This window comes from Oncorhynchus gorbuscha, linkage group LG07 (genome assembly GCF_021184085.1).
Source record: "Oncorhynchus gorbuscha isolate QuinsamMale2020 ecotype Even-year linkage group LG07, OgorEven_v1.0, whole genome shotgun sequence".
Taxonomy (NCBI): Eukaryota; Metazoa; Chordata; class Actinopteri; order Salmoniformes; family Salmonidae; genus Oncorhynchus; species Oncorhynchus gorbuscha.
The window spans coordinates 47,398,518-47,413,236 of NC_060179.1; the positions used below are offsets into that span (position 1 = coordinate 47,398,518).

At 43.5% G+C, this 14,719-nt stretch overlaps 1 protein-coding gene across 6 annotated transcripts in view; it reads left to right on the forward strand.

The window, feature by feature from the left end:
- LOC124039934 (cadherin-related family member 1-like) overlaps positions 1–4,353 on the forward strand; it is a 181,698-nt gene extending 177,345 nt beyond the window's left edge. For 3 of the 6 annotated variants that reach the window (XM_046356499.1, XM_046356502.1, XM_046356504.1), the window contains one exon: positions 2,242–4,350. In XM_046356499.1, the coding sequence (XP_046212455.1) occupies positions 2,242–2,847 (606 nt within the window). In that variant the 3' untranslated portion in view covers positions 2,848–4,350. Of the gene's footprint in view, positions 1–1,355 lie in introns of all 6 variants that reach the window. The other 3 variants (XM_046356503.1, XM_046356501.1, XM_046356505.1) reach the window with 3 other exon arrangements.
- The last annotated feature ends 10,366 nt before the right edge of the window (positions 4,354–14,719 follow it).

Here is a 14,719-nt window from a genome sequence, read left to right on the forward strand (position 1 = left end):
AGCCAGCCGAGACCGGGAGACCCATGAGGGTTAGTCCCAGCATCGTCTGGGTTAGGGGAGGTTTGACATTGCACTCTAGTGACTCCTGTGGCGGGCTTACTTCGGTAGCCAGATGTACGGTGTTTCCTCCGACACAATGAGGCGGATGGCTTCCATGTTAAGCGAGCAGTGTGTCAAGAAACAGTGCGGCTTGGTAGGGCAAAAGTAATGCACTATAGTGGCTGCACTATCTGATGGCTTTGGTCATGAATGGGACATAATGGTGGTTTTGGTGAGAGAAAAAAAATTGTGCGTGGGAAATGGATAACGTTACAATCTGTAAAATTGAAATTGAAACAGCTAGCTAGCTTACTTACAGAACATCTATGCATACATACTTTAGCTATCTAGCTAACAATTTTGGATAACTGCCGGGTGAAACAATTCACTTAGTTAGTGATCGGCTATGAAAAACCAACTGACATTTACTCCTGAGGTGCTGCCTTGTTGCACCCTCGAGAACTACTATGATTATTATTATTTGACCATGCTGGTCATTTATGAACATTTGAACATCTTGGCCATGTTCTGTTATCTCCACCCGGCACAGCCAGAACAGGACTGGCCACCCCTCATAGCCTGGTTCCTATCCTCTGTTGGCCTTTCTAGGGAGTTTTTCCTAGCCACCGTGCTTCATTGCTTGCTGTTTGGGGTTTTAGGCTGGGTTTCTGTACAGCACTTTGAGATATCAGCTGATGTACGAAGGGCTATATAAGTAGATTTGATTTGAAATTTGATTTAGTTAGCTACCGCACCGCTCCTTGCTAGCAAAGGTATTGCTGCCTCCAAAACTGATAGGGGGCCTCCACTAATGTTTACATTTAGACGTATGTGACATATCCTCATTCCAAGCATATTGCTAATACTATCTTTGGGAGCCTCATGTGTGAGCCAGTGGGATGCTCACTGCTTGAGTAACCCACTAAGTTTTGAAGCAGTCTTTTTCAGATAAAAGGTTGAAATCAATGCGACAGAGGCATTGAGCCATGGGTTTTAGTTTGATCAAATCCCCACTAGTTAGCTATCCCCCTAGCTAGTTGGGAAACACAACACCACACACAGCTCAAACCGACTCACACACACGCTCACTATATGCTATAACTATGTAATAACCAGGGCATAGATATTTTCCTGGTCAGACCACGTGCTTAGGAAAACTCTTGGCCATAGTGATCACAAATAGTTCAAGCTGCTCAATAGAACAATCCAACAGAACACAGTAATCCAAACCCAAGCTATCTGTTTTTAGGTTTCCACCTTGAAACATCCCTAAACTATTATCTAAACTCCTCTAAATGTCAATTTTGTATTTTCAGGTCAAATCCAGATTTTTCTCCTACTTCCTGAGCCTCAAGAAGCATCCCGCAGCTGTGTTTGGGATATGTTTTAGTGTTGTCACCTTCGCCATTGCAACGACTGTCCTCATTTCCACCCTCATTTACTGCAACACTTTGAAAAAATCTGGCGTTCAACCTCATGGCAAGATCAGAAAGATTATACAGAGGCCTGTATGATGTCATAAACAAAGCTTGCCTTGAGATCATCCAGCAGTCTTGGTGTCCCCCCATAACATTACACTAAGACTCTTACTGTTTATATGTTGTCTTAGAAGGACACCTGTATTTGTAGCTGGTCATTGTACCATAGTGTATGATTTGTGTCTGTGAAAGAGTACAAGAGCACAATAGAATATTTTGATCACTCCTTTGAAATGAAATAGAAATCCATGATAAATGTTATGGATGAACTGTAAACTCAAAACAATTGTGACGCTGCATGGTCTCAGTTAATAATGGGTGCCCCATCTAATCCTTCTGATCTTGTCTCAATCAAAAAAACAGTCAATGGGACAGGAATTATCATTCCAGACAAACTCAGACTAGTATTTTGCAGATCCACGTTTTGCAGACAGATTGTGTTAGCACTGACCAAGCTCCGGTAGGCGTATTTGGGGATTTGTTATTCTAATGTGGTGTAATGTTTTCACACTGTTTAGCTAGCTTAACACACGTACGGATTTGGCTGTGGTGGTCTGGCAGTTTAAATGTATTATAATACACTTTGTCCCAAATTCCCATAGCCAAATAGCAACACACACAGAACCATGTAAGGTAATAAATAACCAGGATTTTCCCATGTATACTTGCAGTCTCCCATTTCAGTCCAATGGACATGACTGTGTCTCTCTGTGCTCTTTTACAGATTCAACTCAGGGGCCCTTGGGCATCCTTTTTCGTGCAGAGTAGAGACAAGCCTTTGCACATCTTAGGTATGATCGCTGGTGTCATTAGTCTCATGGTTGTGGTGACAGTCTTCATCTCCACCATCATGTTCATGCGCAACAAAAAGTCCAACAGGATCCTGCCCCACCGCCGCATCCGGAGGCGAAACAAACCACCCGTGACCTTCAAGTTCCCGAACTCTGGAGAGAAACTCCTAATACAAGAACCAGAGGTCATGGTGGGGGTCAACTGTAGCAACTGTAACATAGCGAGCGGACACCCTCTGCCTCCAAACCACAACATGAATGTGGTGACTGGACACCATTGGTCTCCAAACCACAATGTGAGCATGGTGAGTGGACGCCATTGGCTACCACCACCACCGCCCAATGCCCCTGCCCTTCCCCCACTGCTCCCTGGGGGGAGGCCAGGGGACAGACAGTGGGTGGTACCGACAGTATTGGGCACAGTAGCACAGATCAAGCCTAAGAGGAACAGGAACAGACCAGTTGACAGTGTGAATGCAGCACTGGTGTCTGAGCTCAAAATGAGACTGGACCAGAGGAGGTTGGCAAACTGCTCTTAGGAGAGCGAGAGAGTGAGTGTTTGTTTCTGCTTGTGAGTATTGATGAGTGGGAGTCATGATACTCAATGAAAGATATAATTCATACAGCAACTTTCAAAGTGCTTTACATTGTGTGTGTAGAAGTCAACCATCAATGTGTAGAAGTCATCAGCTGTTGTTGTTTTTACTGACAAAAACATGTGATCGTCTGTGCATGCGTGTCTTTGGTTCAAAGTCTGTTCAAATCAAAGTTTATTGGTTGCGTACACAGACTTGCAAATGTTATCACAGGTGCAGTGAAATCCTCACATTTCTAGCTCCAACAGTGCAGTAATATTTAGTAATACAATAACAATACACACATAATCCAAAATAAAACAAAACCAACAAACAATTAGAAAGTTCATATTATGGACTGGTGAATCTCTGATCCATTCCTTCTGTTCTTAGTCATTTCAGGTTCTTATAGCTTACGTGATGAAGTCATAGACTAGATCTCAGGACAAGGCTCTTATTTGGCTTCTGTCCAAGCTCCTTACAAGAGCTTTTATGAAGCTTAACCTGACTAAAGGGATCAACGGAGAGAGGTGAACTCATCTGACCACCTGACAAAGAAGATCAGCAAAATGCATCTGAACACATTAAGGCAGGCACGTTTTGGGGTAAACCAATCACATTGCGGATAATTTGTCACATCTGCCATGTAAGGACCCTTGATGTCTAATTTCATATATTTGTGTGGTGCATCTCTTTCCAATTGGATTCTCATGTATATCCCCCCCCTCAAAAAAAAACATGAGTACAGAGGAAATTTGTGGATTTCAAAACCAAACATATCCCTTGTATGTGCATCCACTTACATCTTGAGCCAGCCTTTTAAAGCAATAATTGCTTATGTCCTTTGTCTAGGGGTTAGAGATAAATATGGGTTTGGCCAATGGGATCCAAGGACCAGGATGGTGGTGTTGCCGAGGAAAAGTTTGGGTATTTACTGTAAGGTGGCTAAAGGATTAGGTTCATTACCTTACGAATCACTCTGGAACAGTGTTATTCACTGCCCTCTCCTGGAGAAGAAAGGGAATAATTTATTAACACTGACGCATACAATCACACATTTGTGATCCATTGTTGACTGGTCCCTGCAGCGTACCATCGTAAATATGTGATTGGAATAGTAACAACAGAACATAGCTATGATAAAACAAACACGTCTAAACAGCATTGTCTGAAAAGCATCTACACAATGTTTTGTTCTGATGGGAAATAAAGGTCTTCACAACTTTATTCCTCAATTACACCTTTTATTGTAAAAGATAAATACGAATTTTGTCATCTAAACAACACATGGAACACATCTACACTCAAACTCATTGCATAAACCAATCTAAGCAACATGTTGCCCTGACAATAAAATATACATAAATTAACGACTTAACAGCTAGACTTGTTTACAATGTACAACATCTCTGGTGAGCACAAGGAGAAATGTAATATTGTTTAGAAAAGAGATCCGAGATCAGCTAAGCTAAGAGCAGCCATGTGTGTTTGTTTCCAAGCGAAAACTCCCTAATCACAGAATGCCATTCACTATAAGATGCAAATAAACAAAGTCAAAGATGGCAGCACCCATTACCTGAAAAATATTAACTTAGATATTACAAATCTCTGGATATTACAAATCTCCGAAGTACTTGTTACAGTGTACACAAGAACCGGAGCACATGACTTTACCAAAAAGCAAGATCATCACACCAAATACAAGTCTTCTGCTAGCTGAACCATAGCTATACAGGGATAAGTCCATGGGGGGTAGAAATGTGGATTCAACTAGGAATTCCAACTCAGGAACTCGTACCTCTTTCTAGAGCTACGACCTTCCGACTTGAATATCACTGACGTTATGATTTGACCTATGGTTTTTCCAAGTTTCAAGTTCCCAGTTGTTTTGAAAGCACCATAAGTCAGTTGAGTGAACTATCCCTTCACCTTTTTATAGCATCTTTGGTCTAACAGATGCTTACGTGACAATCAAAATGCATTGTATAATGTCAACAAACATGGTGCATTTGGGAAGTATTCAGACCCCTTGACTTTAATTTTTTTTTTGTTATGTTACAACCTAATTCTAAAATTGATTATATAGATTTACACACAATACCCCATAATGGCAAAGCAAAGACAGGTTTTTAATCAGGATTGTGCCGAGACACATATCTGGGGTAGGGTATCAAAAATGTCTGCAGCATTGAAGGTCCAAGAACACAGTGGCCTCCATCATTCTTAAATGGAAGAAGTTTGGAACCATCCAATACTCTTCCTAGAGCTGGCCGCTCAGCCAAAATGAGCAATCGGGGGAGAAGGGCCTTTGTCAGGGAGGTGCCCAAGAACCAGATGGTCACTCTGACAGACTTCATCTGTGGAGATGGGAGAACCTTCCAGAAGGACAACCATCTCTGCAGCACTCCACCAATCAGGCCTTTATGGTAGAGTGGCCAGACGGAAGCCACTCCTCAGTAAAAGGCACATGACAGCTTGCTTGGAGTTTGCCAAAAGACACCAAAAGACTTTCAGACCATGAGAAACAAGATTCTCTGGTCTGATGGAACCAAGATTCAACTCTTTGGCCTGAATGCCCAGTATTACATCTGGAGGAAACCTGTCACCATCCCTATGGAGAAGCATGGTGGTGGCAGCATCATGCTGTGGTGATGTTTTTCAGCGGCAGGGACTGGGAAACTGGTCAGGATCAAGGGAAATATGAGCATATATCTTACAATGAACTACAATGTATTCTACACAAACCTGTGGAATCACCTGGCAGCAGACCATCTCCACTTCGATTGGCATTGTCTAAAAATGCCCACCTACATAAAGAAAATCAACATCAGACGAAAGACAGCATGCTCAAAACAAACCTGTTTTTGCTTTGTCATTATGGGGGTATTGTGTATAGATTCATGTGGGGGAAAAATTATTTAATACATTTTATAATAAGGCTGTAACCTAACAAAAAAAATTAAAGGGAAAAAGTCTAGGGATCTGAATGCTTTCCGAATGCGCTGTAGCTGGCAAATAGCTTAGCATTAGATCATCACAATCAGTACGACCTTCAAAGACGTATTTTACTCACGTGTTCATTACAATCTATTAAAGAATCAGAATGCATGATTTGTCACCAGTGCCTGAAAACATGTGAATCTGACATATGTCCAAAGTTATTATTTGTAAGTAAAACAACAGTGAAGGAATGCAATGCGGGCCCCAGCCAGAAAATGTGCCAGGGGGAAAGAGGGGAAAGAGTTTGAGTTCATGAAAGATCTCTTCTGACTAGAGATGCGCAATGTCTTCATACTTCATCTGGGAAAACACAGGTTTAGGGTAGGGGAATATTAACCCAACACCAAAAGGTGTCCATCCTATCCCATTTTTTATGATTTAAAAACAAATATATATATATATACATTTAAAATAAGACAAGTTAGACTAAAGGAAAACAAAAGGGGAATGGGGGTTTCAAAAGAAAAAAATACTCATAAGACACGGTGTTTTAATTTATCCACCCCAAAGAGAAAGGAGTATCAAAGGTTAGAGACTAGGGTTAGGGCTTGATGCAAAGGGTTGGTTTAGGGTTAGAATGAGGGTTAGGGTTAGGGTTTAGGGGGCTATTCACCTAATGCCAGAAGGTGGATTAGGGTTAGAGGACAGGATGCCGAAGTTAAGGTTAGGATGAGGGTTATGAGATAAAATTAGAGGTAGGGGTTAGAGTTAAGATTAGGGTTCTATTTTCCTAATCAACAGAGCCCAAGAGGCGCGCAGTGGTCCCATATGATGAGGAGTAATTTGTCACTGTGGTGGGTGTGGTTTGTCACTATGGCCACCAGAGGGGAGCTGGTAAGTATACTCTTTACTTCTATTTTCTGTGGAACAAACACTATTAAAATAGCCCTTCTCTCAGATGTTCCATTACAAGTGTTCCAATTAGAAATGCTCTAAATATACTTATTATATTTCCAACATGGTGTTAACTTCTTGGATATAAGGGGCACTATTTTAATTTTTGGATGAAAAAAGTTCCCGTTTTAAAGAAGATATTTTGTCACGAAAAGATGCTCGACTATGCATATAATTGACAGCTTTGGAAAGAAAACACTGACGTTTCCAAAACTGCAAAGATAGTGTCTGTGAGTGCCACAGAACTGATGTTACAGGCGAAACCCAGATAAAAATCCAATCAGGAAGTGCCGCATTTCCCCCAAGGTGTCTTGCAGCATTGTGACGTCTTTTTAGGCATTTCCATTGGAGAATGGCTGTAAGAGACCATATAGGGCGAGTGGACGCATGGTGTCTCCCAGAGAAAACGTTGCGTAAAATACTGAGGTAGCCATTTTTCCAATATATTCTTATGAGAAACCAACTGCCTCCACGGATATATTATTGAATACATATGTTAAGTTAAAAACACTGAGGATGGATCCTAAACAACGTTTGCAGTGTTTCTGTCGATATTATGGAGCAAATTTTGAAAAAAGCTCTGCGTTATAGTTGAAGTATTTTCGGTCGATTTCTCAGCCAAGCAGGATGAACAAACGTGACGTTTTTCGCATGCAAAAATATTATTTTTGGAAAAAAGGAACATTTGCTATCTAACTGGGAGTCTCCTGAGTGAAAGCATCTGAAGTTCTTCAAAGGTAAATGATTTAATTTGGTTGCTTTTCTTATTTTTGTGAAAATGTTGCCTGCTGCCAGCACAGCCTAGCATAGCATTATGCCATGCTAAACTTACACAAATGCTTGTCTAGCGTTGGCTGTAACGCATATTTTGAAAATCTGAGATGACAGTGTTGTTAACCAACAATGCAGTTAAGAAAATAGAGTTAAGGGCTTGTAAGTAAGAAATTCACAGTGTTTTATTTGGTGCATGTGACAAATAAAATTGCATTTGATTTTTTTTAAATACAGGCAAATATATTGATAAAAGACCCATTGTCCTGGAGAAATTTACACTGATGAACATATGGGTGACTAATGACATGAACTCATCAAAAAAAGAAATGTCCTCTCACTGTCAACTGCGTTTATTTTCAGTAAATTTACACATGTTAAATACTTGAATGAACATAACAAGATTCAACAACTGAGACATGAACAAGTTCCACAGACATGTGATTAACAGAAATATAATAATTTGTCCCTGAACAAAGGGGGGTCAAAATAAAAAGTAACAGTCCGTATCTGGTGGGGTACCACATGAGGGAGGAGGATGTCTTCCCTGTAACGCATAGCATTGAGATTGCCTGAAATGACAAGCTCAGTCCAATGATGCTGTGACACACCACTCCAGACCATGACGGACCCTACACCTCCAAATCGATCCCGCTCCAGAACACAGGCCTCGGTGAAACTCATTCTTATTACGATAAACGTGAATCTGACCATCACCCCTGGTGAGACAAAACCGCAACTCGTCATTGAAAGGCACTTTTTGCCAGTCCTGTCTGCTCCAGCGACGGTGGGTTTGTGAGCATAGGCGAAGTTGTTGCCGGTGATGTCTCGTGCTGACCTGCCTTACAACAGGCCTACAAGCTCTCAGTCCAGCCTCAGTCTATTGCGGACAGTCTGAGGACTGATGGAAGGATTGTGTGTTCCTGATGTATCTCGGGCAGTTGTTGTTGCCATCCTGTACCTGTCCTGCAGGTGTGATGTTTGGCTGTACCGATCCTTTGCAGGTGTTGTTACATGTAGTCTGCCACTGCGAGGACAATCACCTGTCCGTCCTGTCTCCCTGTAGCGCTGTCTTGGGCGTCTCACAGTATAAACATTGCAAATTATTGCCCTGGCCACATCTGCAGTCCTCATGCTTTCCTGCAGTATGCCTAAGGCACGTTCATGCAGATGAGCAGGGATCCTGGGCATCTTTCTTTTGGTGTTTTTCAGAGTCAATACAAAGGCCTCTTTTAATGCCCTAAGCTAAATTGACCATAAGCTGTTAGTGTCTTAAACCTACTGGAGACCTCTTCTTTGTCTCCACCCATTCAGCATAGTTCACACACTCTTAAACCTTAGCCCCACCCATCTCTTTAAGGATTCACAAGTGAGGCCATGTACAGAACAACCAAAGCTTTCAAGACTAAAGGCTGTTTTATACTACGGATGTGTTCGTAAATTCAATCTGGAGTACCAGAGTGAGCTCTGGACCTTGTCAGATCGTCCATTCATAAATTCAGAGCTTTTCACTTTCGGAGCGTTCAGAGCTGAAACTGGACGCTCTGGCCGAGGAGTAAGGTTGATCCGAGCGTTCTGCCCTAACAACAGCAGTCAAGAACCCAAGCTAACTGGCTAACGTTGGTAAGCTTGCTAGCTACTTCCAGACACAAATGAGAGAACAGGTCACTGACCATTTTACTCACTGGGTTAGGCTGTAATTACACTTCTTTTGCCAACGCTTACTGACACCGACCATATTAAACCATTGTTTGAGTGTTCATAACTACGTCAGTAGCTAAACAATTAACCATAATCACAACTCATAACATACAGTGGGGCAAAAAAGTATTTAGTCAGCCACCAAAATTACCAGAGCTCCCTACCTGGCCATGGACCCCTTGCACCCACTAAAGGTATTACAAATCATTTAAAAATGTGCTGCTGGTAACCCGTTCAGGTAACCAGGTGCACGGCTGTACATTTACAATGTCATACAATGGTGTAGGTGAGGGAAGTCGGCAAGTCAGATCCGTTATTTTGGGATAAGGATTGGCTCTAAGGGCTGGGTGGGTCGGGCTGGGGTGCGAAGCGATGCTGGGCTCGAGTCGCAGCTGGGGGAACTGTCGCTCCACCGCCATCCTCTGGCCGCCATGGGAAGTTCGTTGTGAGGCCCATCTCGGTGATTCTCGTGCGTGGTCTCGCAAGGGTTTGCGTCCGGGGGTTCATCGGGGTGGTGTCCGTCGGTGGGCCGAAGGCAGACCGGTGAGTGGTTGGGTCCGGCAGTTGGCGGTAGCAACTCTGGACGCGCGCCGGGTTCTTCTCGCGGGTCTCCGAAGCTATGGCGCTCGCAGGTCCCGTTTAAGCGGGGTCTCCTGTTGCTCGCCTCAGCCAGCACCTACCAGCTGACTTATAAGTGGTGCGGACCAGGGGAATCTGACTGTTTAACCTGTTCAGGATACCACGGTTTACTGCCCCTTCTGGAGGATTTGGGTACCCATATAAAACAGGATATTTTTTTTTCAAAAGGTGCTAATATTTGCATATAAAAAATATTATCGAATAGAAAACACTAACAATTCTATATCCGTTTCGGCACGCTCACGAGACATTGAGCGTGCCGAAAGGTCACGCCAAAAAAACAGTGCCCTGTATGCGCGCTCTGCACATTTTCACTCTTTCCCTCAGGATCGATTAAAAGACGTGTGTGTTTCGCTTCGTCCTCACAATTGCTGTAGACCTTTATAACATGTTAAAGCTTAATTATGAACATAGTTTGACAAGTTTACTCGACATATTATATATACTTTCGACGTTTTGGTGCGCAACCACTTCAATTTTGCCTACATTTTTACCAAAATCAGGCTATTTTGAGAACCGAAAGACGCAGACTTGAAAACTGAACGCTAATTTGGTGAGTATAATCCCTTACAGGTCTTCTGATGGAAGAACAGCAAAGGTAAGGGAATATTTATGTATTAATTTTGGGTTTCTGTCGACTCCAAGATAGAGGAGTCATTATGCTAATGCGGGAGCGCCGACTCCCTATTGTAGCCTAGTGAATGCAAAATGTAATGTTATAAATAAAAGTAACACAGCGTTTGCATTTAGAAGAAGTGTATCTTCCTATACATATGTAAAACATGCATATTTAGTCAAAGTTTATGATGTGTATTCCTTGTTAGCTGACGTTATCTGCCGGGGCTATTTAATTTCTCCGGACATTTTAGTAGCATTTTTTGAACGATGCATCATTGTAAACAGAGATTTATGGATATATATAGAATATTATTGGAAAAAAATGAATGTACTGTGTAACATGTTATATTACTGTCATCTGATGAAGATTTCAAAAGGTTAGTGAAATGATTTTTCTTTTAATCCTGCGTTTGTTGATTGCATATTTTTTCCTACTTGGCTATGCTAATGAGCTATGTCTGCGGTGGTGGTTTGACATAAATATGTGCTATGTTTTCGCCGTAAAACATTTTAGAAATCTGACTTGCTGGCTAGATAAACAACTTGTTTATCTTTCATTTGAGCTATTTTACTTGTTAATGTGTGGAGGTTAAATATTTTTAGGAATATTTTTGTGCATTGTGCGTTATGGTAATGAGCTTGAGCTGTAGTCACGCTACCAGCAGAGGAATATAACTCCCTAACAAGTTAACTTCTTGCGTCGAGCCAACCCGGATGCGGGATCATGACTACAGCCTCAAGCCCATTACCATAACGCAACGTTAACTATTCATGAAAATCGCAAATTAAATTAAATCAATATGCTAGCTCTCATGCTTAGCCTTTTGTTAACAACACTGTCATCTCAGATTTTCAAAAACATGCTTCTCTACTATAGCAAAACTAGCATTTAGCATTAGCATTTAGCATCACCAGGCAACATTTTCACAAAAACCAGCAAAAACCTTCAATAAATCAAACATTGTTTAGAATCAATCCTCAAGGTGTTTTTCTACATATCTCTTCAACGATGTATCGTTCCTGGAAGTGTGCTTCTCCTTCTGTATTGCATGGTAAAATGAGTGCCACTGGCAATTGCGCACCAATTTAGACAAAGGACACCGGGCAGACACCTGGCAAATGTAGTCTCTTATGGCCAATCTTCCAATGATATGCCTACAAATACGTCACAATGCTGCAGACATCTTGTACGAACGGCAGAGAGCATAAGCTCGTTCACAGCACATTCACAGCCATATAAGGAGACGATAGTAAAACAGAGCTTCAAAAATTCAGCTCATTTCCTGTTTGAGGTTACATCATGGTTTCACCTGTAGCATCATTTCTGGGAAACTCACAGACAATATCTTTGCAGTTTTGAAAACGTCAGAGTGTTTTCTTTCCAAAGCTGCCAATTATATGCATAGTCGAGCATCTTTTCGTGACAAAATATGGCGCTTAAAACGGGCACGTTTTTTTAATCCAATAATGACATAGCGCCCCCGTAGGTTGAAGAGGTTAATTAACACAAAGCATCGTGAAGGCCCGAGGTGGGTGTTGACCCGATGTGATTTCTGGGTATGTGTATGGAGAGAATTAAAGGATTTTACAGGGGTACAAGTGACTACTTTGCCAAATCCTAACCACTTGATCACCAGGGAAATGTCTTTGATGCATTTCTCCTGCCAGAGTGTCAAGATTGGGCTATCAAAACTGACACCTACATTGGGCGTTTCTGGACACCATCAGGTCAAGCGAGCAGGATCTTCTACAGCCGGGACTCCCCCGGATGGCCGGATGCAGTTGGCGACCCAGGCATTGTGTCACCTCAGTGGGAGAGCAAATTAAGAACCTCTTCCAGCCCATCGGATAACAAAGGAAAGGAGGTTGTGTTGCCACCACAGCCAAGCTCGGTCTGAACCATCTCCTGCCACAGACCCTCCCCCAGCCACGACACCATGCTCATCATAATCCCAGTACATGAACTGAGCTGCGTGCTGTGGTGAAATAATTTAACGGGTGGGCGGCATTGTCAGACACTTTAAAATCCATCATAGCCTGGTGAAAGTACAATATAAATGTGGCTCGTGTGGGCATTCTGGACCCAGTAGTCATGCAATCTCCTGCCACGTTTCTAAGTGTACGGGGCGGCAGAGACCAGGGTTGTGGCTGTGACAGCCTTCACATGCGAACACTACAGAAAAAGCTTTGGTTCTGGGGTCGGCCTCTCCCAACATAAGTGACACGTCCATCTAGCCCTTTACTGCCAGCAGAAGTCAGAGGAAGCGAAACTGATGAAAGAAAAGCAGAAAAGGAAGGAAAATACCAACAAGGGCTGGACAGAATTCGGAAGAACAGGAGATGAACCGCCGATACAAGCTATTTGAGGGCTACAAAGCAATCCATAGCATGGTCGCAAGTGGCCTGCCGGGAATGACCCGAGAGCAGGTGAGGTATAAACGAGGACGTCTGAGAAAGGCAGCGACCCTAAAGCGATGGTCCCGTGGAAGACCCTGCGGCCAACAATGATTCCAGGTGGCAGTCCAACCCAGGTGAACCGCCACCCACAATACATGGGTTCCGCGACAAACTCAGAGCTGCGGCCGAGGCCTACAGGGGGATGGACGGGGATCTCAAAATCGGGACCATCACATTATCTTTGAGGGGTGTGGATCAGAATGGGGCATTGATTGAGTCCTCAGCACTGGAAATACAGAAGCTGCTCGGCAATGTTGCAGGACACCACAGAAAGAGCGATATGGCAAAAAGTAAGCCTATGAGCGGAAACAAGAAATGGTAAGTAAAGAGGGCGGCCTTCTGTCGACAACAGATGTTGTTTGACAAAGACCAGTCCAAACTAGCGACCCTAATCTTAGACGAGGAGGTGAAAGGTTTGTGTGCCATTCCCATGCCAGAACTCACTCTGGCCTTTGCCGATCGATGGCAGTCCAAGAAGCCTTTCAACACGCTGGGTCAACACGAGGGGCCAACAATGGTGAATTCCAGCATCTGATCTCAGCAATGGAGGTATACAAAAACCTCAAAAGAAATGAAAAAAGGGACAGCAGCGGGACCAGATGGAATGACTGGAGAAAGACTCAAGTTGGGACCCAAAAGGAGTCAAGATGGTTAGCTTATTCTCGATGTGGCTGGTCCTACCGTCGACCTTCAAAGAGTGCCGCACTACCCTAAAGCCAAAAACATCTTATTCAGTAGAGTGGAGGCAGATCGGAAGATGGCGGACTTTGTGAAGGCCTTCGACTATGTATCACATGAGCACCTCCAGCGTGTTCTAAAGCAAAGAGACCTCGACCAGCACATCATGGCGTTAATTGGGAGCACCTATGAGAAAAGATCCTCGTTGTGCATCACAGACAGAATGAAATCCTCGATGATTGACATGTCGGTCGGTGTTAAGCAAGGTGACCCAATGTCACCGCTGCTGTTCAATCTGGCCCTGGAGCCATTGATCCAGGATAACTTGCTGCACAGTTGAGAAATCAGAGTTTGAGGGAAAATGGCTGAGAGCCGGTGGGAATGACACAGGGAGGCCATCCCTCGAAGACAACTTAACCAGCTTAGTGACGGCGCGGTGCCCAATCCCATGTGATTGGAGGCATGAGGAAAAGCGGAAATGGAACAGCCTGGCAAACTGAGGAAACTGAGGAAACCAGACTTGATATTCATGAAAAAAGACATAGCTTTGGTGGTCGATGTTACTCTGCGATACGAAGTCGCCTTCGAGAGCCTTGAGGTGGCTAAATCTCAAAAGATTGTGCACAATCTCCTCACTGCTGCGGGAATCCTAAGAAAGCTACCTGGAATCAACACTCTGGGTACAGGTCAACCGCTCGGCGGCACGGCGCAAGCGGGGGTTCAATGTCTCCCCTCACCGTCGCCCTAGTGATGGTGGAGCAGCACTCGGATGCTCTCATTTCAACCTCAAACCTTGTTGTGTAATATGGCCTCTCGCTCTGGCAAAGGGCAGGCGGAGGAAAGGAAGGCACCTCCCCAACCCCACCTTAGCCACCAACCTCTGCGAAATTTCTAAATATATATCTAGAAGGGGAAGCTCCACCTGGGGAATACTTTAAGGTGTTCAGCTGGTTTGGCAGGAGTATATCCCTAGCTTGGCTAGGATCGATAGCCTCTGGTTGGCTAATGTTGGGAGGTAAGGGAGTGGGCCCCGAGAAGGGCCTTACCAACCCCTCCTTGCAGGACACCAGTTAAGGGA